General features: G+C 49.0%; 1 protein-coding gene across 3 annotated transcripts; it reads right to left on the bottom strand.

The window, feature by feature from the left end:
• Positions 1 to 2,380: 2,380 nt before the first annotated feature.
• Positions 2,381 to 23,871, bottom strand: Pgpep1l (pyroglutamyl-peptidase I like). Of its 3 annotated transcripts, none has more exons than XM_028872785.2 (5): positions 23,790 to 23,869; positions 19,439 to 19,491; positions 4,925 to 5,047; positions 3,563 to 3,789; positions 2,381 to 3,061 (listed from the first exon to the last, which is right to left on the bottom strand). In XM_028872785.2, exons 1-5 carry the CDS (start codon positions 23,821 to 23,823, stop codon positions 2,848 to 2,850), a joined length of 651 nt encoding a protein of 216 aa, XP_028728618.1. In that variant the 5' UTR covers positions 23,824 to 23,869; the 3' UTR covers positions 2,381 to 2,847. The 3 variants fall into 3 exon arrangements, with proteins under 3 accessions (XP_028728618.1, XP_028728619.1, XP_028728621.1); XM_028872786.2 differs by having other exon boundaries at positions 4,970 to 5,047; XM_028872788.2 differs by lacking the exon at positions 19,439 to 19,491 and having other exon boundaries at positions 23,790 to 23,871.
• Between the last annotated feature and the right edge of the window lie 1,008 nt (positions 23,872 to 24,879).

The raw sequence follows: 24,879 nt of genomic DNA, 5'->3' as shown, positions 1-24,879 counted from the left end.
TCAGTGTCCTCAAATGAAGACAGAAGGTGAGACGGGAATGTGGTCACTCGAATGAGAACAGCCCCCACAGGCTCATAAGTTCAGTACTTGGTCTTCAGTTGGTGGAACTGTTTGGGAAGGACTAGGAGGTGTGGCCTTGTTAGTGGAAGTGTGTCACTAAGGTTTCAAAAGCATAAGCCATTCCCAGAGTCAGTCAGTCTGTCTGTCTCTCCGTCTCTCCTCTCTCTCTCTCTCTCTCTCTCTCTCTCTCTCTCTCTCTCTCTCTCTCTCTCTCTCTCTCCCTTGTGTTTGTGGATGAGATAGAAGGTGTCAGACACCACTCCAGCACCATGCCAGCCTGCCCGCTGCCCTGCCCACCACTATAATGGTCATGGACTCTAACCCTCTGGAACAGTGAGCCCCCTACAAAATCCTTCTTCTGTAAGTTGCTTTGGTCATGGTGTCTTATCATAGCAACAGAAAAGTGCCTCAGACAGGAGGATCCTGATGTTTTTAAAGTGAGGGGAATGCTGACGATGGCCAAGAGCCAAGCCCAGTTCCCGCGCTGGCTTTCTGAGCAAACCCGGCCAGTGGGGAAGAACAGTGGGGCAGCCACCGTAGAAAACAGCATTGCACTCCCTCAAAAATGGAATCCCAGGTGCCACTCACCTCTGGTGTCTTAGTTAGGGCTTTATTGCTGTAAAGAGACATCATGACCATGACAACTCTTACAAAGGAAAACCTTTCATTGGGGCTGGCTGACGACGGTTCAGAGGTTTAGTCCATTATCATCATGGCAGGAAGCATGGTGGCCTGCAGGCAGACGTGGTGCAGGAAAGGTAGCTGAGAGTCCTACATCTGGATCCACAGACAGCAGGAAGAGACAGTGAGCCCCTAGGCCTGGCTTGAGCTTAAAGTCCACCCCTGGTGACACACTTCCTCCAACAAGTCCACAACTACTCCAACAGGGCCACACCTAGTTGGTTTTAATGTGGCGCTTTTACTCTGCGAGGAAAGGTCACAAGGCATGACAAAACTCACTATCAGAGTTTTATTACGAGGAAGGAGAGATAGGACAGAATGTGATCAGGCCTGTTGGAAAGACACGTGAGGAAGAAGGAGAGATGGGTGAGGAGAAGAGAGAGGAGGAGTCTGTGACCAGCTTTTTTTTTTTTTTTTTTTTTTTTTTTTTTTTTTGGTTTTTCGAGACAGGGTTTCTCTGTGTAGCTTTGTGCCTTTCCTGGAACTCGCTTGGTAGCCCAGGCTGGCCTCAAACTCTTAGAGATCCGCCTGGCTCTGCCTCCTGAGTGCTGAGATTAAAGGCGTGCACCACCACCGCCCGGCTTCTGTGATCAGCTTTTTAAGGATTCCCCTGCACATGGATTAAGTAGGACGTAAGGCCCCTTGCTTGGCTACTGAACTGCGCATGTGTAGTCATGTCAATGGAGGAGTGGCTAGGAATCCCAACACACCTCCAATTATGCCACTCCCTATGAGTCTACAGAGACCATCTTTATTCAAACCATCGCATCTGGGTATAGACAAAAAAAAAAAAAAAAAAAAAACTGAAAATCAGGAACCTGAGCAGATACTCAGACATCAATGTTCAAAGCAGCATTTATTAAGTGACTGTCTATCGATGGTGGGGAAAACAAGTGTGGTGTATTCATGCAGTGGAATAGTGTTCAGCCTTCCAAGGCAATGAGATCCTATCATGTGCTACCAGATGGATGAACCGAGAGACACAGATAATGTGAGGTTCCACTTACATTAGGTACAGGACTCGCAGGTAGAGATGGGGGCATAGCGGTGCTTGCCAAAGGCTGAGAGAAATGATAGGGAGCTGTTGTTTAATGGTGGATCCCTTCCTTTTCCTACTGTTTGTTCTGGTGTACATACAGTTCAAAGGGAAGCCATAATGGCAGCAGCAGGAGGCAGGCTGGTCACTTGGCATCTGCTTTCTGGAACCCAGAGTGACAGGGAGTGGGAAGTGTGGGGGAGGGCTATAAAGTGTGGACACTTGCTGGCAGCGACTCACTTTCTCAGGCAAGGTTCCACCATCTAAAGATTCTACAGCCCTCCAACACACCACCACCAGCTGGGGACCAAGTGCTTCAAACACAGGAGCCTTGGGGAAGCATTTTGCATTCCAACGAGAAAGTTCTAGAGATGCACTGTGATGATGAACACCGCGCAGAGTGCATGAAATAAATGCCACTGAACTACTCGATTAAAAATTGTTGCCGGGCGGTGGTGGCGCACGCCTTTAATACCAGCACTTGGGAGGCAGAGCCAGGCGGATCTTTGTGAGTTCGAGTCCAGCCTGGTCTACAAACTGAGATCCAGGACAGGCACCAAAACTACACAGAGAAACCCTGTCTCAAAAAAAAACCAAAAAAAAAAAAATGTTAAAAGAGAGGGAGAGACAAAGACAGACAGAGACAAGAGAGACAGAGAGACAGAGAGACGGAGAAAGCCAAACACTAGAGACTGAGTGGCCCCCAAAGCCATTCAGAAGATCTAAATGACAAGCTTAGGGACCAGAATTGGGGCCCCTGGAGCCAGAGCTACATCTCCATTTCTGGAACCTCTGAAGCAGCTCTGTCATCCCATCAATGTAGGAAGGACCGCACAGCCTTGGAAGGGAAACTACTGGGTTGCAATAAAATTGTCCTGAAAGTCTTAGCTTCAGCTAGCTAATCCCCTGTGAGGCATCTGCCTTTGGGAATCTTCTCTTCGCTTTGGACACTAAAATAGCCCTGTCGTTCCCCCCATCCCCACCCCAGCCGTGTACCCTGTCTCACAAGCCACTCTTTCAGAGACTCCGCTGCAGAGTGGGCTTTTCCACCGAGGGTTGAAACATTTCATCTAAAGGAGGCATTCCCCTGCGGCTTCCCTTTGGCTGCTGTACTTTTGAGTCTGGACCTCCTCACTGTCTTCCAGCATTTCTTGGATGATGACCTGCAAGGCTTTGCCCAGAAGGCGGGCTGGGAGCCGGTGTGACAGCGGAGGGACATGGATGAGCGCTGCGTGCCCATCTCCGAGGTACAGGGACAGGTAGTAGGTGTAATCACAGACGTACCTGCAACCACAGGAAACTCCCATTACTCCTGGACCCTGCCACTTCCAGACACCGTAAGTGCCGTGTTCGTAAAGCGTGAGGGGACTACCACTTGAGTTTGGTCCTTCCGCTAGAGAAAGGACGCGGCGCTAAGAACACAGGCATTGGGTCTCAGTCTCACAGTCTAATGACCAGCAAGTGGTCAGGACAGAATTGAACCAGACTTTCAATCAACTCCTGGTTGTTTTTTTTACTGTACTACAGTCACTCCCTCATGGGGCATTTCTTTATCCCTTGAAGAGAGGACAGAATGCTCAGTGGGAGAGGCTGTCAGCATTTGGAGAGAGGTTAAACTCACCAGCAGGGCCTGTGACAAAGACCAAAGACTGGGCAACTCTGGGGATGCCGGTGACCATAGCAGCCACCTGGACAGCACAGGCTAACATCTTGAGGAGAGAGAAGGCACTCTGAGGGACATTCCCTCTCTCGCACCTGTTTGGCACATGGACCCCTGAAGTGTACCTGCCCGCATCTCGGGAAAAGGCCACCTCGACATCCTCAAGGGAAACACGCCGGCAGACTTCCTTCATGCTGACAACAGAGTGCATCACTTCCGGGCCACCTGAGAGGCACACTCCACCCTCAGGCTGGAAGCCTCGTATATCTGTATCCCGATAACTTCCGTTCTTGCCGCACTGTTCCAGAAAGATGGCCTTGGTGGAAGTGTCCATGCCCACATGCACCGCAAGCTATGTGAACACATGTATCAGAAATCGTAGGACACCAGATCACTAGATGTTCAGAAAGACCCAGGCATGGCAGAGCCCAGCTCCAGAGAACAAAACAGATCAAACTCCAAATCCACCAGGAAACTCCAGGATCCCTGCCTGGGCCCCTAATTAATGGAACTGGACCAAAAAGAACATCTCTTTGGCTTGAATAGAAGACATGTTATATCTACATTCAAGTACTGTTCTGTTTCAAACGGCTCTTATAAGGCTGTGTGCTCCCTTTCCCCATGAGTGGGTGGGGCAAGCGGGTATCTAAGATGACCCCGGAAGAACTAGCTCTTTAGCAGAATCACATATTTTTTAATGAAACTTTCATAAAAAGGGCTAGCAGTAGCCTCATCAAATCTTGTTAGACTTTATTTTGCCTCTTTTGAAAATAGATGCACAGGGTTTTGTTGCAGCATTTGAGTAGACTCTTACCACAGGGTGCTGTGTGTGATCTCCTTCATTCTCTTACCTTTGGGGGAATGGATATTTGTACCCCCTTTTTATACAAGGTCAGTTACTATGTAAGCAGAGTGCTTTTGTTTGCTTGGAGTGGGGTTTTGAACTCATAATGTAGGCCAGGCCAGTTTTAAACTCACAAAGATCCACCTGCCTCTGCCTCCCAAGTGCTGAGATCAAAGGTGTGAGCCACCACACCAGGACCCTGGCAGGGTGCTTGGAAGGTGGGCTATCATCTAACCTTCTTACCCAGGCCCAAAGGCTCTTTGGCCTAAGTCCACAGCCAGCACCACAGCCATAAAAGGGACTTAATTCAGGTCCTCTTGCTTGAGAAAAGATTCCCATTTCTTGCACCCGGGAGGCAGAGGCAGGCAGATCTCCGTGAGCTCGAGGGCAGCCTGGTCTACAAAGCGAGTTCCAAGGCTACATAGAGAAACCCTGTCTTGGGAAAAAAAAAATCTCATTTCTGCTATGCAAACCCAGAATCTTATGACAGAAGCTTTTACCTCACACTGTTGAAGGGGCTGGGGGGGGGGCGGGGAGGTACACTCCAGCCTTCAAATCAAACCTAGAACAAGGTCCAGAAAGTTCCTAGGCCCTGGCACATCAGCAGCCTCCCAGGCCCACTGCCTCTCCAGGCGTCACTTACGTGTGGTCGCAAATCTTCCCAGATTGTGGCGAGCCTCCGACTCACCTCCCTGTAATCCACGGGCAGCTGCAGAGTTCGCAGTTCTGTGTTAGTGTCCACCCCTAAACCCAGCTTGGAGAGTTCCTGCAAAACACAGCAGGGGGACTTGCCTCAGTTGCCTGTGCACACGAGAACCCTCCAACTCTATGCCCAGGGTCTTCTCTGGGCCTGAACCCTGCCCTCCTGGGCTGGAGGAACTCAGAAGGACCGGGAACCAGGAGAAGAGCCACAGCTCACTCAGCTGTGCTTGCTGAGACAGGGCACGCTAGGGAGACACATCTGAACAAGGCATGTTTGCAGAGCCGAGGCCTGTGGACTAAGACGGGCCCGGGGGAGAGGCTGGGGACCCACATGCCGGCAGAGGTAGCTAGGAATGGAGATGGAGGCTCAAGAGCCCGAGGCCTTTGGGAAACTGGTATGCCATGCTGCTCTCGGCAGCTGACAGGTGTCTTGCATATCACAAGACGAATCTTCCAGCGCCCCCGGTGCTAATCCAAGCACCGACTGTTCGGTGTAATCTGAGGAGTCCCTCGTCATCTCTGCCGATGGTACAGCAGGGACACTCCACCCCACGGAGGATGGGAATTGAAACTCGAGGAGAGTGCCGGCGGTGGATGGAAGGCTGAGTCAGGTGTGGACTTCTCTAGGACCACAGGGAACCGTGGGAGGATTGTGCTCAGGGAGCAAAGACCTTAGAGCTACCTCATAAGTGAATGGAGGAGGGGTAGAAGTGGGGTAGGGATCTCTCGGGGTCCATCTGAAGTACCTGAGGGGAGCTGGTCCCTCGGCTCTGTATGCCTGGAATTGGCAGGGAGGTCATTGTGGAGACATGGTTTGAGCAGCAGCAATGGATGTTTTTAGAGAGGAGAAGGGAGGAAGGAGGGGAAGGAAGGAGGGGGAGGAGGATGTGAGGGGAAGGGGGTAAAAGGAGAGGGGAAGGGAGAAGCAGGAGGAGAAGGGGGAGAGGAAGGAAGGCAGTGAAGGATGTGGGCATCCTGTGGGGCCCACAGAGGCTCCCTGGTAAGGCCTTACTCAAGGTCAGAAAGCCTGAGCTTGCTTTACCCAACAGGGCTGCGTAAGAGGGTGATTTGGCCAGGGGCGTGGTTACCAGGTGTTTTGAAGGGTTGTCGGTTGTACTTGGTGTACATTGTGCTTTGATCTTGAAAGGCGGAGGTCTTTTGCCTCTCCCCTTGGTAGTCTATAAAAAGCCCATTAGAATAAATCTGGAGGTGGCTGGGTACTGACCCAGGGCCCTCCTGAAGCTGTCCTGTGTCTCTATCTTTCTCTCCATCTACGTCTCTATTTCTATCTAATACTTCCTCATTCCTCTCTCCTCCCCCCCCCCCAAGAGCCCTTCAAAAGGTCCGAGCTGGACTCCGTCAGCATCCTCCTTCTAGGGAGAGTAGGAATAAGCGGACTGGAAGAAAGCAAGCCCAGAAGTTGAGATCTTAGGAGTGCATGCTCGCTGTTGGTCATAGTTCAACCAGGAACCCAAGGCCCAGCTTCTGCTTCAGTTTCTGCCACGCAGTTCCTGAACTCCTTTCCTGGCATTTCCAGACAGCCAGTGGTATGATGGCCTTCTGGGTAAGATGGCCTGCCCGCAGATCCCAGGCCCTTCTCTGACCTCTGGGGAGGTGGTCCTCAGAGGCAGATGGGTGACCTGTCTTCTGAGCTGATCTCCTCTGAGGATGAGGTGTGTCCAGACAGTGGTTCGAACCTCCCAACCCTCAGCTTCCCTGTCTGTGCAGCACAGTCACACGTGCCCTCATGGGGTTGCCAGGGAGTTAGGAAAGGCCGCACAGTTGGAGGACCACTCAGAGGAGGATGCTCTTTGGAACTTGGAGGGTTAGTAGGAGTTTGCCCAGCAAAAGAATGTTCTGGAGCGGGGACCTACATGGTTTGGAGGTGTACAAAGGTCCTCCTCCTTGCTTCCTTTCTCTCTCCCCCTTCTCTCTTTCTCTTCTTTCTTCCTTCATTCCTTCCTTCGCCCCCTTCTCCCTCCCTTCTTTCCTCATCTTTCCCCCACTTGTCATGTGGTCACTGCGCATGCGTCTAACAGTCCAGTGATCATCTTGGCTGCTTGGCTCTACCAGAGGGAGTGACAGTGAGAGATCGAGCATGTGGTCCCCTTTCCCTGAGGGGAAAGGAGAGACCTGGAGGCCATCAGGTATCATTGAGACCCCAGCCTGGGTTCCAACGTCATCCAAGCTGGAGGCTTGTGAAGGGGGCAGGGAAAGCCAGACCTGGGAGAGCTCGCCAGGCAGATGGGGGCGAAGCATTAAAGAGACGAGAACAAGGCAAGGGTCGGAGCAGTCTGCCGAGCCTAGCATGTGCGAAGTCTTGGGTTCTGTTTCCAGCACTGAAGAAATATGAAAGAAAAGAGGACTGACAGAAGGGAGGTGAATTACCAGCCAGCCTTTGAATGACGTTACAAAGACTACTGAAACGGGACTCTCTGAGATGGGATAAGGGAAACAAGTTAGGATCATGTACTGTTCCCTGAAGCCATGGGTGGGAATGGAAGAATGCGGGCATGGCCAGCCCTGAGTGCTCACTCCCTGCTACACTTGGTAAGCTGTTCACAGCCGTATAATGCACTGAGTTTACAAATAGTCCGGTTATCACCCTAGGCTACCCCTGGAGACCCCTGGCACTCTGCTAGGCATCTATCTCTCCACAGCCTCATGAAAAGGAGATAACAGCTCCTTCCTACACAGGAGACAACCCAGGTCCACAGGGACACAATTAAGTGGAAGAAGTTGCGGGAAGCCACACCAGAAGAAATATAGAGAGAAGCCCAGGGAACCCCTGAGGGCTGTCTACAGCCCTTATTCCTGTTTTGAGAAATCCCGGGGTCCTGGTTAAAAGTGACTCTGCCCAAGCAATATCAGGTTCTATCCTCCATACACGATGCTCACCCCAGCCCTCTCCCAGTATCCACTGTGTGATGCCTCCAAACTGTTGAGTCAGTCTTGCCTAGAAGATCCAGGAATGAAAGACAGGGACCCTCTAGCCAGTCACTGTCTCCAAATATTTTTGATCATGTGCCCCATTAATAAAAATGTTTGACATGGTGTGCCCGATCATTAGCTGGTTTCTGGATGGCACAGGGCACAGTGGACACTTCCCTATCTCTTCCCTGGTGGTCCAGCAGTTAGGATTCATGGCACTTATGCGGGACACATAAGTGGCTTCCTCGGGCAGATGTAAATCTGTAAGGGCTTCATACTTTCTCTTAATTCTTTCCTTTGTTCGGACCAACATGTCAGCTTGTGTTTGTTTTTTTATGACAAAGAAGGGGCCACAGGAATTGTCACTCCTCATTTCCCTATAGTTCACATTATTCATTTCATCTCCTATGTGTGATGTTACAGATCTTTTTTTTATCAGATTTCTTGATCATAATATGAGGATTAGCTTAATTAAGGTGGAATAGCATGATCCTGAAAGCCATTAACAGGTGGAAATGCTTTATAATGAACTGAAAGTGAGTTGGAGAAGACAGGCTTTTATAACATTATTGTGTCCCTCCCCCCCCTCCCTGCCCCCAAGGATGAAAGGCCTCCTCATCCTTCAGGATCCCGGGCCTGTCTATGGACCTGTGTAGACACCAAGCAAGGCAGAATGCCATGTTCAGTCCATTCACCACATACTGCTCAAGGTTAAGCTTATATTTTTATAGCCTATCCCGAGATCTTCACATCCATTCAGGTGGCTGCTATTGAAAATAGTATGTCCAAGGATATCGAGATCTCAGCAGTCCTTAATCAGCCGACCTATGACTGGCCATATGACCTAGCACCCCCACTTCTGAGTATATATCCCCCAAACCGGAAGCTTGCAGAGTGTCCATCAGTGGGTAAGTAGAGGAAAACAGGCACCGCAGAGCATTAGTTTGCCTTTAAAGGGACTCATCTCCTTCTCTCCATTCCACCCTCTCCATTTCTTAATTTAACTTTATATATTGTGTCTGTGTGGATGCCTTTATGCCATGGCTCACATGTGGAGGTCCAAGGACAACTTGTAGGAGCTGGATTCCTTCTTCCACCATGTGGGTTCTGGGGAATCCAACACAATGTCAACTTTGGTGGCAAACACTAAGCTGTCTTGCTGGTCCTCTTTTACCTTTTTTTTCTCCTTTCATTTTTTCGAGACAGGGTTTCTCTGTCTAGCCTTGGCTGTCCTGGAACGCTTGTAGACCAGGCTGGCCTCATAGTCAGAGAGATCGCCTGCCTCTGCCTCCTCCTCACGGTGAGCTTCAGAGACATGCACCACACCCAGTTTTCCTTCCTTCCTTCTTTCCTTCTTCCTTCCTTCCTTCCCTTCTTTTCTTTTTCTTTCTCTTAAAACAGGAAAGGAGAGATATAGGGTCTCACTGTATAGGTCAGCCTGACCTAAATGTCTAGATTTTCCTCCTTCAGCCTCCTGAGTGCCAGGACTTTAAGCATGTACCACTGTGCTCAAAGACATGGATGAATCTTGAAATTTTTGTATTAAATAAAGTAAGCCAGTCACAAAACTCAAAACTGTATGATTCCACTTCCATTAAGTAGCTAACACAGCCAACTTCAGAGAGTTGGGAAGTAGAATGGTAGACACCCGCAACCAGGTCGAGGGGAAGACAGGCACCCATTGTAAATCAGCAGAGTTTCAGTTTACACATTTACTCCATAGCAATATGAATACAAAGTAATAATAATTACCAGGGGAAGGAGGCAAGAATGAGGTGGGAACATTCCAGAAATGAATAGTCAGATAGTGATGTGAATGGACTCACTGAACTGTACACTTGCGAAGTTAATGGTATGTCTATTTACCACCATTTTAAAAGCTACAGCCTTTACCATCACACACACACACACACACACACACACACACACACACACACACACACACACACAAAGTTTTTAACCCGGCTAATAGCTGTGGTCTGGAGAGAGATTTCACCCACATTAGTAGCTGAGCTCAGCATAACCTCCCTGCCTTTTACACCAGCCAGTAGTGAAACTGAGATTTTGAACTAAACCGACCCATGTCTGTACCTCGAAGCCAGCTGCAGTTCCCTCATGCCATCAGGACAGGTGAAGGACAGGAGGAAACAGTCCTGTGTGTGTGTAGCACGAGTCTTAAAAAGTCTTATTAATAAGAACAAACCTGGAGCCAGGTATTGGGGTGAATGCTGGAAGATCAGAGAAGCAGAACAAGCCACAGCCACCTCACCTTGCCAATTCCTCAGCTAATCCTGTTTCCTCAGACTGGAAGCCTCTGAGTCCTCATTCAAATGGACCTCAGCTGAACTGCTTCTCGAAAGCTTGAAAACTTAACCAGCTAGTTCTTGGTCTTCACGCTTTATATATCTTTCTGCTTTCTGCCATCACTTCCTGGGATTAAAGGCTCTTGTTACCACTGCCTAGCTGTTTCCAGTGTGGCCTTGAACTCACAGAGATCCAGACAGATCTCTGCCTCTGGAATGTTAAAGGCGTGTGTGCCACCATTTTCTGGCCTCTATATCTAGTGGCTGTTCTGTTCTCTGACCCCAGATAAGTTTATTAGGGTGCACAATATTTTGGGGAACACAATATTATCACACGTGTGCACACACATCTGTGTACAGGTCTGTGCATGCATGTGGAAACCAGAGGACAACCTGGGGTGTTCTTCTTCAGACATCTTTTTTTTATTTAAGATGGGGTCTGTCACTGGGCCTGGAGCTCACCAAGTAAACTAGGCTATTGAGGCAGTAAGCCCCAGCGAACTTCCTTGTCCCCTCTTCCCCAATGCTGGAATTACAAGCACACACCACCATGCCCAGATGTTTTTACTTAGGTTCTGGGAACCAAATTCAAGTCTTTATGCTTGCAAGGCATACACTTTGCCATCTGAGACATCTCTCCAGTCAAGAAAAAAGTCTTACAAGTGAGGAAAGAGGCAGGTGAAGGGTTCACAACACACCCCCATGGTCGCATATACCAGGCGGACACTTCCGCCTAGCCAATTCCAAGTGAGGATAGGCATTTCCGGGTCAGGGCTTCTCTCATAACCAGGATACCTGGCGGACCTGGACACCGCCTAGCCAGTTCCAGGTCAAGATAGCCATTTCCAGGTCAAGGCGTCTCACGTAACCAGGATCCGTGACGCTTCATGGCCACGTAAGCACGCAACGTGACCATGTGATCTACGCACACGCGTGGAGTAGTGACGTGACCTGGCCACGCCCCCAGCCGGTTTTAAAGCAGAGCGCCATATTCCCGGTTCTCTCTCTCCCTCTTCTCCACGCACGTGTCTCTCCCACAGGCCTGCGCACTCTCTATCCCTTTATCTCTAATAAACTCTTATAAGCAGATTCTGTCGTGTTTCGTGACACTTCCTTGCAGGGCAAGAACACAACGCAGCTAAATAACTAACAGCAGGTTCCAGCATAAGCACGCGAAATAAACATTTGTGGGTTTTTGTTTTGTTTTGTTTGTTTGTTGCTTTTGGGGAGTTTTGTTTTGTCTTTTGAGATTTTGTTTGTTTGGGATTTTTTGTTTGTTTGTTTGTTTTGGTTTTTCAAGACAGGGTTTCTCTGTGTAGCTTTGCGCCTTTCCTGGAACTCACTCTGTAGCCCAGGTTGGCCTCGAACTCACAGAGATCAGCCTGCCTCTGCCTCCCAAGTACTGGGATTAAAGGCGTGCACCACCACTGCCTGGCCTTGTTTTGTTTTTCTAGACAGGATTTTCTGTGTAGTCCTAGCTGCCCTGGAACTCGATCTGAAGACCAGGCTGGCTTTGAACTCAGAGATCTACCTGCCTCTGGGATTAAAGGCATATGCCACCACCATCAGACAACAAAATAAACATTTTGATGGACTGAAAAGTGCTCACTCAGAGTCCTTAGTTTCCCCCATTTTGGGGTCCTTTAGGGTCCCATCTAGGGCATCACAGCACATTTAGTTGTCATATCTTCTCTTACTGTGACTTCCTTGTTTTTAATGACTTTGGTGGTTCTATGGACTGGTTAGACACTGTATATAGTGTGTGCCTCAGTTGGATCTGTCTGCTGCTCTTCTCATACCACACTGGGGCTCCAGGCTTGGAGGAGGAAGTCTCTAGAGGTATAAAGTGTCCTTCTTATGATGATATTTCCAGGGTCCAAACTATCAACAAGACTTGTCACCCTAGATGTTGACTTTGATCACCTGACTGGGAAGTTTGTCAGACATCTTTCCCATAAAGTGTTCCTTCCTCCACTTTACATCCTGGGTTCTGTGCTGGGAAGTCCCCGTACACAATCAGCACCTGAGGACAAAGATGAAGTTCTCCTCAAGGGCGGAAGTATCTGCGTAATTTATGTACTGCAGAAGTACCATGACTCTCCCTCTCCACTCCCTAATTTACATGGAGAATATATGTAATTTTCTTTAGAGTGGTATAGGCTCCTGAAGATTCATTCTGGACTTTAGGCTATGGTTTGGTTCCTGCATGCTTTCCTACCTCCCTCCTGCTTGGGGGCTGACTACCAAGACTGCTCTCTCCAGGAGTATTGAAGGCAGCTGTGGTTTACTAGCTGTATCATAACGTAGACTTGAGATGGACACTTTTTACATCACTGCCCTCCTTCTGCACAATGATAACAATAGGCTTCAATGAAAGCAGTTTGAAAACTTAGGCTGACCTTGGTCACCTGGCTGAGGCATCGTGTCCAGTCTCCACCATCAAGTGTCTTTCTTGTTTGTTTCTGGGATTTTCCATTTAATGTTTTGTTTTGTTTTGGACCATGGTTGACCTCTGTTCACCGAAACCACAGATGAGCAGGGTGTAGAAGTCTATACGCGTCTTCCTGCCCTCATCCTCACCATGTACTGTTGTTTCATTGACTTGGTAAACTGCTAAAGAAATACTTTGGCCTCCTGACAGTGGGTGACAGTCACGGTCAACTGCATCTAACTCTTTGTCAGAGGTGGGCAGTTTTCAGCCCCTTTGAACAATAGTGCTTGGCATTGGGTCCCTGGGATCAAGATATGGAGAACCGTTCTTCTGGGGTCACAAGCTCGGCCAGACTGGGAAGTGCTTGGAGCAGCTTCGCTCACTTGGTTGGGGCCAGGCCAGACTCCTAAAGGTACCAAGGGCTGTACTTAAACTGTCTCTTTTGGTTTTGTTTGTTTGTTTGTTTTTTGTTTGTTTGTTTTTTCAAGACAGGGTTTCTCTGTGTAGTTTTGGTGCCTTTCCTGGAACTCACTCTGTAGACCAGGCTGGCCTTGAACTCACAGTGATCCACATGCCTCTGCCTCCTGAGTGCTGGTATTAAAGGCGTGTGCCACCACCGCCCGGCTTGTTTGTTTGTTTTTCAAGACAGGGTTTCTCTGTGTAGCTGTCCTGGCTGTCCTGGAACTCACTTTGGAGACCAGGTTGGCCTCAAACACAAAGAGACCCCACCTGCTTCTGCCTCCCAAGTGCTGGAATTAAGAGTGTGCGCCACCACTGCCTGGCTACTTGAGCTGTCTTCAGTGAACACTGGAGCAGAGTGTACCCATAAGAGTGATCCTGGAAAGGGGCCCCCAGAATGTCAGTTCTGAACTCAAGATTCCAAAGACAGCTTTGGAAGACTACCTGGGCCTCTTCTTACCTCTACCCTCACATCCCCTCTCATTAGAAACAGGCCACAAGGGGCTGGAGAGATGGCTCAGGGGTTAAGAGCAATGACTGCTCTTCCAGAGGTCCTGAGTTCAGTTCCCGACAACCACATGGTGGCTCACAACCATCTGTTATGAGATCTGGTGCCCTCGTCTGGCCTGCAGGGATACAAGCAGACAGAACACTGTATACATAATAAATAAATAAATCTAAAAGAAAGAAAGGAAGGAAGGAAGGAAGGAAGGAAGGAAGGAAGGAAGGAAGGAAGGAAGGAAGAAGCCACAAATTACTTCATTTGGGATGCCATATATGGGGGATGCAATATCTGTGATAACATCCAAGGCCTGGGGTTGCCAGCCAGCTGGAGCTGCCATGAATCAGCTTCCCAATGTCAGTGCTGACATCTGCAGTCACAGCTCAATACTGTCCACAGCCTGGACCAGCCTCTCAAGGCTGTATCTCTCTGGGATGTTCTCATTTTTCCAGCTTCAGGCTCCACCCTGCCGCCATCCTGCTTCTATACTGCATTCCTCTCTAATAACCATCTGCAAGGATATTCAGACAAGGACTGATGAACCCCAAAGTTCCTCCAGAGGTGGAGAAATGGTTGGGAAGTTGCAAGATGAATTTGGGGCGGCATATGTATGCCGGTGCACTTGGAGGACCTCGGAGGACCCAGGTCTCTGTCAGGTGTCTTCCTCTATAGACAGTCACATTATTTGACACCGGGTCTCTCACTGAACCTGGAGCCCACTGTTTCCACTAGTCTGCATAGCCAGCAAGTCCCAGGAATCCTCCTGTCTCTGATCTCCAGCACTGAGATTTTAGGTGCATGTTGGTATGTCCAGCTTTTCATATGGGTTCCGTGTGATTGAACTTGGGTCCTCATGACTGTTCAGCAAGTACTTTGCTGATGGGACCATCTCCTCAGTGAAATTAAAAATTTGTTAGAAACACAAGCAAAACAAGCCGAGAGAGGCTGCTGTCTTGACACTCTGGAGTGAGTTGAGGACCCTGGATTTTCTCCAGACTGAAGTGGAGTTTAGGGGGACCCACAGGAAGGGCCTGCTGGCAGGTGCTAGTAGCATTTTGAAGGATCTGGCATCTTACTCTGTCTTCTTGGTATGGAAATGGATTTAGGATATTACTGTACTGATTCATGGCCTTGTCCTCTGTTTATTATCAGTGTTGTTCAAAACAGCATGGAAGGGGCTGGAGGGATGGCTAAGGGCACTGGCTGCTTTTCCAGAGGACCCAGGTTTGATTCCTAGCACCCACATGGCAGCTCACAATCATTTGTAACTCCAGTTCCACGGGATGTGGCACCTTCTGGGCACACATGAGGTACACAGACGTACATACAGGCAAAATATCCACATACATAAAATAAAAATAAACCTAAAATCAAAAAACCAAGCATGGAAGGAGGATGAGGCCACTTCATCTTTGGGGATAAAGAGAAATTCTACACATATCAAACTTATCAAAATTGGTAAGAGCCCTAACCTCTTGGCTACTTGGGCTGTGTATATTTTAAATGCTGTTACATTATGTGTTGGCACAATGGATCTAGGGTATGTTTTACAAAATCCTTTTATTGAAGTGGTCCTCAACTTTTCTAGTGCTGCAACCCTTTAATACAGTTCCTCATGTTGTGGTGACCCCCAACCATAAAATTATTTTGTTGCCACTTCATAACTATTACATAAGTACAGTAATTTTGCTACTGTTAGGGATCATAATGTATATATCTGATTTGCAATCTCCAAAGGAGTGGCAACCCACAGGTTGAGAACCGCTGTTTTATTGGCTGTCTTTCTGGGGTCAGGTGCTTCTAGGAAATTCTTTGAAATGGATCTGAGGTGTTTCTATCTCCAAACCTTAGTGTCTTAGTTAGAGTTTCTATTGCTGTGATGAGACACCATGACCTCGGCAACTCTTATAAAGAAAAACATTTAATTGGGGGTGGCTTACAGTTCAGAGGTTCGGTCCATTATCACCGTGGCAGGAAACATGGCACCACACAGGCAGACATGGTGCTGGAGAGGGAGCTGAGAGTTCTACATCTGGATTGGCAGGCAGACTAGGCCTGGCTTGGGCATTTGAAACCTAAGGCTCACCCCTAGTTTAGTTAGAGTATTCATTTTTTTTTTTTTGGTTTTTTTTTTTTTTTTGAGACAGGGTTTCTCTGTGTAGCTTTGCACCTTTCCTGGAACTCGCTTTGGAGACCAGGCTGCCCCGAACTCACAGAGATCCGCCTGCCTCTGCCTCCGGAGTGCTGGGATTAAAGGCGTGTGCCCCCACCGCCTGGCTAGAGTATTCATTTTTATAAGTAAATCATCTTCTCTCTCAGCTCTTGGAAGTCTTATTTAGTCTTTTTCAGCCTGCAGCTTCACTATGATATGTCTAGGTATCCATTTTCTTTGTTCTTATCTCTGCGGTACAAGTATTTCATCAGGCCTGGAATATTTTTTTTTTTAAATAAAGTTATTTAACTTTATTTTATGTGCATTGGTAGGAAGGTATCAGATCTCCTGGAACTGGAGTTAGAGACAGTTGGGAGCTGCCATGTGGGTGCTAGGAATTGAACTTGGGTCCTCTGGGAGAGCAGCCAGTGCTCTTAACCACTGAGCCATCTCTCCAGCCCCAGATCTGGAATATTCTTTACCACTATGTCTTTGAATACTGTTTCCTTCCATTCTCGCTGTTCTCTTCTTTTGGAATTCCAATTAAACAGAATTTCACTATTATTTACATTATCTCCCCTACACTTCCTTGTCCATCTTTACGTTGTCTTCTGGGTATTATCTTTATATCTATATTCTAGTTTACTAAGTTTTTCTTCATGTGTTTATGAACTGCTATGTTTGTGGATAGGTGGGTAAAGTCTATCATCTCTCTATCATCTACCTCCTACAAGATAGGTTATTCACATACAATGTATTTAACCTATTTAGATTTTATAATTCTGTATCTTTCAGTATACTCAGAGTGATATAACCATTGTCGCCGAGAGTTATATAACAAAGCATCACCACAATCGGTGTCAGGACCTTTTAATCACAACCCAAAGAAACCTCATACCTGGAAGGCTCAGTGGGTAATGGTGCCTGATACCTAACCCTGATGACCTGAGTTTCACTCCTAGGACCCACACAGGGGATGGAGAAAACTAACTCCTACATGATGACCTTTGACCTTCACAGGCAAACCATGGTACACACACCCAGCTTGCATGCACACCCACCCCAGCACACAAATAAATAAATGTATTTTTTTTTTTAAGAAAATTCGTTTCTATTTTCTTCTGTCATTTCTTCAGGTCCTCCCACCCTAGGCTACCACTATCCTACTTTTTCTCTCAATGTATTTGCTTGATCTGGACTTTGATACAAGTAGAGTCAAATGATGTAGAGTCTTTTTGGTGTTTCAAGACAGAGTTTCTCTGTGTAACAGCCCTGGCTGTCCTGAAACTCACTTTGTAGACCAGGCTGGCCTTGAACTCACAGAGATCCACCTGCCTCTGCCTCCCAAGTGCTGGGATTAAAGGTGTGTGCCACCACTGCCCGGTGTGACTGGTATCTTTCACTTATCACAATTCTGACCTGTCTTTGAAGTCAGCTGTTTTTTCCTAGCAACCACATTTCTAATTTCTCTGAGTTCTTTCACTCATTTCCAATGTACCTGATTTTTTTTTTTATGGTCTCTTGTTATTTCTCTGACTGTTTTTAAATTTTTGCCTATAATTCTGTTTTTTAAACTGGCTTCTACTGATTTTTCTACATGTTAGGTTGTTTTCTTGTGTATCTGGTGATCTTAGGCTGGGAATTGATAGCTCATATTCCTTTAAAAGACATTTCAGTTTTAGCTCTATTTTATTATCGTCATGTGTTTGGTTTTGTGTTTATTTATTTTGAGACAGGGTCTCTGTGTATGGTCCTGACTGTCTTAGATTTCACTGTGTAGACCAGGCTGGCCTTGAACTCACAGAAATCCTCCTGGCTCAGCCTCCGAATTGCTGGGATTAAAGGCCGCCCGGTGAGATAGGGTTTTACATGGGCCAAGGTGGCCTCATACTCACTGTATAGCTGAGGATAACCTTGAACTTCGGATCCTACTTCCTCCCCAGTCCTGGGAATACAGATATAGTCCACTATGCCTGATTTTATGTCGTGCTGGGGATGGTACCCAGGCCTGCATGCATGCCAGGCAAATGCTTTACCAACTAAGTCACATCTCCAGTCATCAACATAGAACTTGTCCTCACCAGCCTTTCCTGTGTATGCTCACTTCTCTCAGCCGGTAGCATGCGTGTGTGCGTGCGTGCGTGCGTGCGTGCGTGTGTGTGTGTGCGCGTGCGTGCGAGTGAGTGTTTGCTCCTCAGAGCTATCCTTGGCTTTCTGCACGTCTGGCTATATACAGCAGCTTGCCCCTCAGAGCATCCAGTCTGCTACCCTGCTGCTGCTTCCTGGAATTCCCAGACTGTCTCTTTCTGCTCTGGCTCACTAACCTTAATGAGCCTTGAGCCTCCCAAGTAATCCTCACCATTCTTCCATTTCCTGTGCTGATCTGCCCATCTCATCCCATGTGCCTGCTGCTGCGAACCTGTCTAACAGAAAAGCCTTCTGGTGGCAGCGGACTGTGAGCTCCATCAGCATGCGCAAGCTGTCCCTGGGACTTTAAGTGACCTCCTTAACCATCACCATATTCACTTATACATTTTTAAAAAAGGGAGGGAAACTGAGGCACTGAAAAGTTGGGGTAGCTCGTTTGCCTCCCTCTCCTTGCAACTGTGGGAACTGAGCGGAGAACCAGAAGCAGCCGGCCTCTTTTGCACTGTTCATGGCTGCAGAAAGAAACAGAAGGGGCTGGGTCCACTGGGGACTTGACAGAAGTCCTGCTGATCGGGGACCAGCTGCAGAAAGCCAGGAGCTCATGAAAGCCGGGTCCTGGCCTCTCTGTTACCTTGTGTGGTACGGTGAGGCTTGGCAGGAAGCCCAAAGTTCTCTGAGCTTTTTCGTGATTGGAAAAACAAAAGCCTAAAAGCTAACTCGAGGGTCAAAGGTCTCCCGCCTGCCTTTGTGTGGACAGACCACAAAATCAATGCCGTGGCTGCCTCGGGTGCGTTAGTACCTTAGCAGCTTTGCTGCGTGTTCAGCTTGACTGGGAAACCCTGAGAAGGGACTCCAGCCCCCACATTTGGCTGGACCCAACAGGGGTGTGAAATCGAAAGCCAAGTGTGGACAGGCAGCTGTGAATATCTAAGTGACCCCCACGTGAGGACTGAGGGCAGACAACTGGCCCAGGGAGGCCTCGGAAGGTCAGGGACACCCACCGGGCCTCCTTGTGGACAGTGGGCAGTCAGAGGACATGCCTTCTTCAAGTCAGTCACATCCTTAAAAGCAAGCATGCCGTTGACAGGAATGACCATTTATTAAGTGCTCACTCTGAGTCTCACACCATCTCACACAAAGCAGCCTTGCACACTCACCTCGGGTCCTCGGGGAAGCCCAGCAACACAGGCTTTGGCATCCCCTCCTGGAGCATGAGTGAGGACTCAAGCTGGTGAGGATGGCTTTCCCCAGGCCCACCACCCAGAGGAGAGGACAAGGACTTAGTTCTAGGTGCAAAGCGCCTACCCTGGGACTTGTGTATCCCACCTAGGAGTGTCCCTTAGCCACAAATGGAAGAAGAATTTGGCCACGCAAGTCACACCACGCGAGGGCCAAAGACAAGCCTTTCTTCCGGGGTCACCAGCTTGTCCTCCCTCCGAGGTGATGCTGGTTACTAGGAGTCTCATGCCCTGGGGTTTCTCAACAGCCCCAGAAAGGAAGGAGCCAGCTTGGCCTGGGGCAGGATTTACCTTTACGGCTTCCCAGCTGGAATTCACCAGGTGCTGTCTGAAGGGTCCAAAACCTGAAACCAAAGATACCCAGGGGTTTGTCCTAGCCAGCCCAGGCCACTTAGTGACAAGTTCTGTAGGACCCAGAGAATGCCTGCAACCTTGCTAATCTGGGTACGTCCTCAGGGTTCTCTGTATGAAGCCCAGTAGGGGAGTCCAAAAGAAAAGGGTGTGTGTAGGGGGGTGCTGGAGAGATGCCTCAGAGGTTAAGAGTGTTTCCTGCTGCTCCAAGGTTGCAGTTGCCCTGAGAAACACTGCCCCAAACCAACTTGGGGACTAGAGGGTGGGTGTGGTTTATAGGTTACTCCCCAGCATCAAGGGAAGTCAACGAGGCAGGCATTCAAGGGAGGAACCTGGAGGCAGGGACCACAGACGGATGCTTTTTAACCGGCTTGCTTATATAACCCACGACTACATGCCCAGTGGCACTGCCAATAGTGGGCCAGACCCTCCTTTATCAATTAGCCATCCAAAAAAATGCCCCAGACATGTGCACAGACGAGTCTGATGGAGGCAGTTCAGTTGAGGGTCCCTCTTTTCAGGGGGATCAAGTGGATAGCAAAGCTAACCCACCATGCTGCTCTTCCAGAGGACCTGTTTGGTTCCCAGCATCCATGTGTGGAGCCTCACGGCTATCTGTAACTCCAGGAGATCTGTTGCCCTCTTCTGACCTCTACAGGCACCCAAACATACATGGCGCAGGCGCGTGCATGTGCTCGAACACACACACACACACACACACACACACACACACACACACACACACACACACTCACTCACAATACCTAACAAATAAATAAATAAACAAAAGGGGGCTATCCACTTCCATGGTAGAGAGACTACGAACAAGTGTACACAGATGTTGAACTGAAATCCAAGCTGTGTTAGTTGCTTTTTCTCAGTTGTTTTCTTTTTGGTTTTTCAAGACAGGGTTTCTCTGTGTAGCTTTGCACCTTTCCTGGAGCTCACTTGGTAGCCCAGGCTGGCCTCGAACTCACAAAGATCCACCTGGCTCTGCCTCCCGAGTGCTGGGATTAAAGGCATGCGCCACCACCGCCCGGCTCAAAATTTTCATTTTTTGATGGTTTAAAATTTGAATAGACTACTTTGAGGTAGAAGATAGGGCCTGGTTGGAGGAAGGGGTCACTGGGAGCATTTCCTTGAGGCTCTCTCTTGCCCGAACCCGTTCCTCTCACTGTTCCACGCTGCTTCCTGTCCACCATCAGAGAAACAGCCCTCTCCTCTACTTTCCTCTGTCGCCATGATGCTCTCCCTCACCACGGGCTCCGATATGATGGTGCTAGCCACGGTGGGCTGAAACTTCTGACCAGAGCTAAATATCTCCTCTGTCTACAGTTCCTGACAGACATTCCGTGATAACAACATGATCAACAGGAAAACTAACTCTGTGGTGGTCAGCTTTGTCAACCAGTGAAGGATTGTCAACATGGGGCCGGCTTGTAGGCATGTCTGCTGGGGGACTGTCTTGTTAACAGATATGGGGAGACCCAGCATGCTGCGGGCTGCGCCATTCCCTAGGCTGTGGGTCCTGAACCATACAAGAATGGCGCAATCAAGCCGGGCGAGCACAAGAGAGCAAGCACGCATGCATTTCTCTCTCTTCTTGGCTGTCGATATGCCGGGACTGGCTGTCTGAAGTTCCTGCTCCGACTTCCCCATGAGGATGGACTGTAACCTGGGGTTGTAAATTGAAATAAACTCCTTTATCCGCTAAGTAGTTGGTTTGGGGTTTTGTTTGTTTCTGTGGATTTTCTCGGGGGAAGGGGGGGAGCATTGTTTGTTTGTTTGCTTGGTGGGTGGGTTGGGTTTTTGGGTCTGGATATTTGATCACATCGAAATGAATCTGGACCACACGCCTAGTGTTAGGATGGGGGGAGGATGTAGAAGAAGCTGCCAAGGAGTACATGGAGGGGGGTTGTGGTTATACAGCTTGATGGTGGAGGCGATTCCAGGGAGCCGCACACTGGTGGAAATGGTATGGGGCTGTTGTCGAGTGCCTGCACCCGTTCTCATCTCCCAAGCCCTCTCTCCTTTCCCCTTCCCCGCCCTCTCCCCGCCTCCACCTTCAGGATCAGGTGACTCCGGTGAAAGCCTTAAGGAGCTCTCTCTATATTTCTCTACAGTTTCCTCTTGATCTATACTATTTCTAAAATGAAAAGTGTGTGACCTCCTGTCGGGGGAGGCTAGCCTGTCAGCTTGGCCTGTTACAAAGGAGGACACTCATCTCAGGTTGGGGTGCAGGTAGGGTCAGCATTGTCGTATTTGGAGTATGACTGAGGGTTTGAGTTCCTCCCCTGATTCTCTCAGCGGGTTTCCCAGTCCCCACAAATTGGAGGCTGTGAAAGGTCAGGATTCTACATCAAGTCCCTGGACCCCAGGACCCTCTAGAGTAGGTGATGGTGCTGGAGAGGGGACCCAGTTGCGCCTGGCAACTGCTGAGTGTATGGGTCTTGACCCACCAACAGGATTGGTTCTCAGGGAGAAAAACCTCAAGGGACAGAAAGCTTGTCAACAGGCTGTCCCACCAGCCCAGGAACACCATCTGGCTTTGACTGATAGGACACAGTCTTGCAGCTGCTGTGGGAGCCTGCAGCCATAATAGATAAATAAATAAATAAATAAATAAATAAATAAATAAATAAATAAATAAATAAAAGCATAGAAAATGTTGAGATTAAAAAAAATCAACAAGCCAGTTTTCTCCTAGAATAATAAAAATCCATCCACATATACATAATGTGCTTTAGAATCATACTCAGCCTTGAAAAAACTACATCTCTTATTTGTTTTAAATTAGGAAAAAATAACTCAAGAGAGCAAGGTTAGCAGGTCCTGTTTTTGCTGGGCTAAGCCTCGCCACCAAGACTGCCTTGGAGTGGAATGGGCAAATCAGCCAGGGAAATCTGGTGGAATCAGGGGATCCTGAAAGGTGTGGGCTCACCTGGTCTCTCATTTTACTCTTGGTCCCAGCCAATACCTTGATCTTCAGGCTGTTTGTTGGAGTCCTTGCATTTCTACCACTGTCTACATGCCAATCGTCAAGACAAGATCTACACACTCAGCATATCCAATTAAATGAAGAGCCTGCCCCCTGGCACCTCAAAGCATGGCTAATAAAGGCCAGCCACACTCTGGAGTCCCGTGGGCACTTCCCAGGGGCCCCTGACTGCCAGCTTCTTGCGGGCCGACTGCAGGCTGATGAGAGCAATGTAGGGTAAGGTGTGAGTCCAAGAGGGGGCAGTACATTTCTGTGCCCATATTTCATTTGAGACGGGCACAGCTTTTACGGAGCCTATGGGTGGTTTCCTGAAGAAGCCAAGTGCAATTTGAACCATTCAGTCTCTGAACCTAGAGGGAAAAGATAAAAGTGTTTCAAAAGAATTTTCTTTTTTTCTCTTCTCTTTTGGTTGATAGTGTGAATCACTGTCCGGAATAGCTTTTAATTAAGACAGGTGACAGGAATCCTTTGTGTCCCCTTGATCAAATACAAGTTGAAAAATTTGAAACGTGCCAAATGTGTCTGACTAAAAATAAATAAGTCGCTTTTGTGTCTAACTAAAAATAAGAGTGTTGTGAGCAAAGAGCCGGTCCTTAGGGACAGCTGTTGACAATGGCAAGGTGCGTGGCTGACTTCAGATATGCCGGGGAGACAGAGGGTAGAGCGGCCACCGTTACTTCCGGGCTGACCCTTTTGGGGTTCAGAGGTATCTAGCTGTGTGTGTGTGTGTGTGTGTGTGTGTGTGTGTGTGTGTGTGTGTGTGTGTGTAAAGGGGCTCAGAGGTATCAACCAGTGTGTGTGTGTGTGTGGTTAGTTTAGTGTTCCCATAGCAGCAAGAGCACCGTGGGGTGGGGGGTGGGGGACACGGACGGTCGGACTGCAGACTCCATCAACGTGTAGTCATTGTGAAGAACAGTGTGAGTCTGGTGTGGGCCTGTCCTGTCTGAACCTGCAATTCTACCCTTTCCACTGGGTCCTAGGCTTAGGGCCTGAGCTCCTCCCCAAGGGGCTGAAGGGCAAACGCGGTCTGAGTGAACCTAAGCCACAAGTGGGCACCGCCGTGCATGCCACTCGAGTTATTTGTGGCGAAGGGGGCTCAGAGGCAGGAAAGCCTGCGTTTTTTAATAGGGCCGAGCAGGAAGTCAGCTTCCATCAGGAATTCCTACCACCACCAACCAGCTGCCACTCACGTCCCCCTGGGAGAGCTGTTTACAAGCAGTGTCCAGCAAGTGCGCATTCCAGGCTCCAGCAGAAAGCAGCAGCCACCCGGAACGCCGGGAAATGCGGGCTTACCGGTCACCACCACGCAGCGCGACTGCGAATCCATGAGGCCCGGCTGAGCTAGGCTGGTGGGGGCTGGGCCAGCCGCGATCCGGGAGGGGGGAAAGGCAAGGACCACGTGGGGAGTGTGGCAAGGCCACGCCCTCGGGAGCAGAACTGGTGGCCTCTGGACTCTGGAACCTAGTGGGTCACTGGACTCAGCTTACTTAGTTGGTTCCGTAGGATGCATGGCATCAAAGTGCTTGACCCTGTCCCACGACTCAAATAGCAGCTCAAACTAGGACCCGGGACACTGTTGTTTGCACCTACCTTCATCCTCCCCCTTACCCTCCACCCCCGGAGAAACCCCTGCTGCCCAGAGTAGTCCCAGGTGTTTGGAAAGTGTTAGCTTGGTTCGTGATTAATCTTGAATTCGGCAAAACATTTAAACAAGCAACCAAACACTCAGAAAGCACTCACTAGAAGCTGGCTGTAGGCGTTGGTGGCAAGCACCTGCTGCCTAGACCTCACAGGCCCACTGTCAAATTAATCTCAGCGCCTGAGTTTTCTTGTTCTGCGGCGTGGGGCTCACCCCCGCCCGCATATGTGGAGCATCCTCCTGCCTCCCACGCATGTCCCCAGCTGCATCAGCCTGGAGCGACAGGGGCTCACCAGCTGGCTGATGTCTGCTGGCTTCGCGACTGTTTCATCCTGTCTGTGAAGTGCTTCCCACTGCGCTCCCTGGCAAAAGTGCCACCCGATGTCATCCACAGTCGGGGCATCTTTCTGCGTTCTAGAGGCACCTGGGCGCTTTTCTATGATGTCAGCGATACAATAACAAGAAAGCTAACGTTTGGGCCAGTTCTATTGATGTCTTATGCAGCACGATGGCCTTTCAAAAATACTACTAACGTTTTTTCAAACTGAAAACACTCTTTCAAAGGATGTGGAATAGAGAAACAACACACATAACTTCCTTTCCCCATCTGGGTGAGGCCGTGGGGAGCCAGTAGAGCGCAAGGAGCGTCAAGGAACGTGCCCTTCAGTTTTCGGGAAGTTCCCTGTGCCCCGGGGATCTACTGAGACCCACCCAGCAGTTGTAACTACTTAATTGGCTCTCTCT

Source organism: Peromyscus leucopus, chromosome 1, assembly GCF_004664715.2.
Source record: "Peromyscus leucopus breed LL Stock chromosome 1, UCI_PerLeu_2.1, whole genome shotgun sequence".
Classification (NCBI taxonomy): domain Eukaryota; kingdom Metazoa; phylum Chordata; class Mammalia; order Rodentia; family Cricetidae; genus Peromyscus; species Peromyscus leucopus.
The sequence above is the reverse complement of the archived record's forward strand: the minus strand, read 5'-3'. Positions and strand labels throughout refer to the sequence as shown.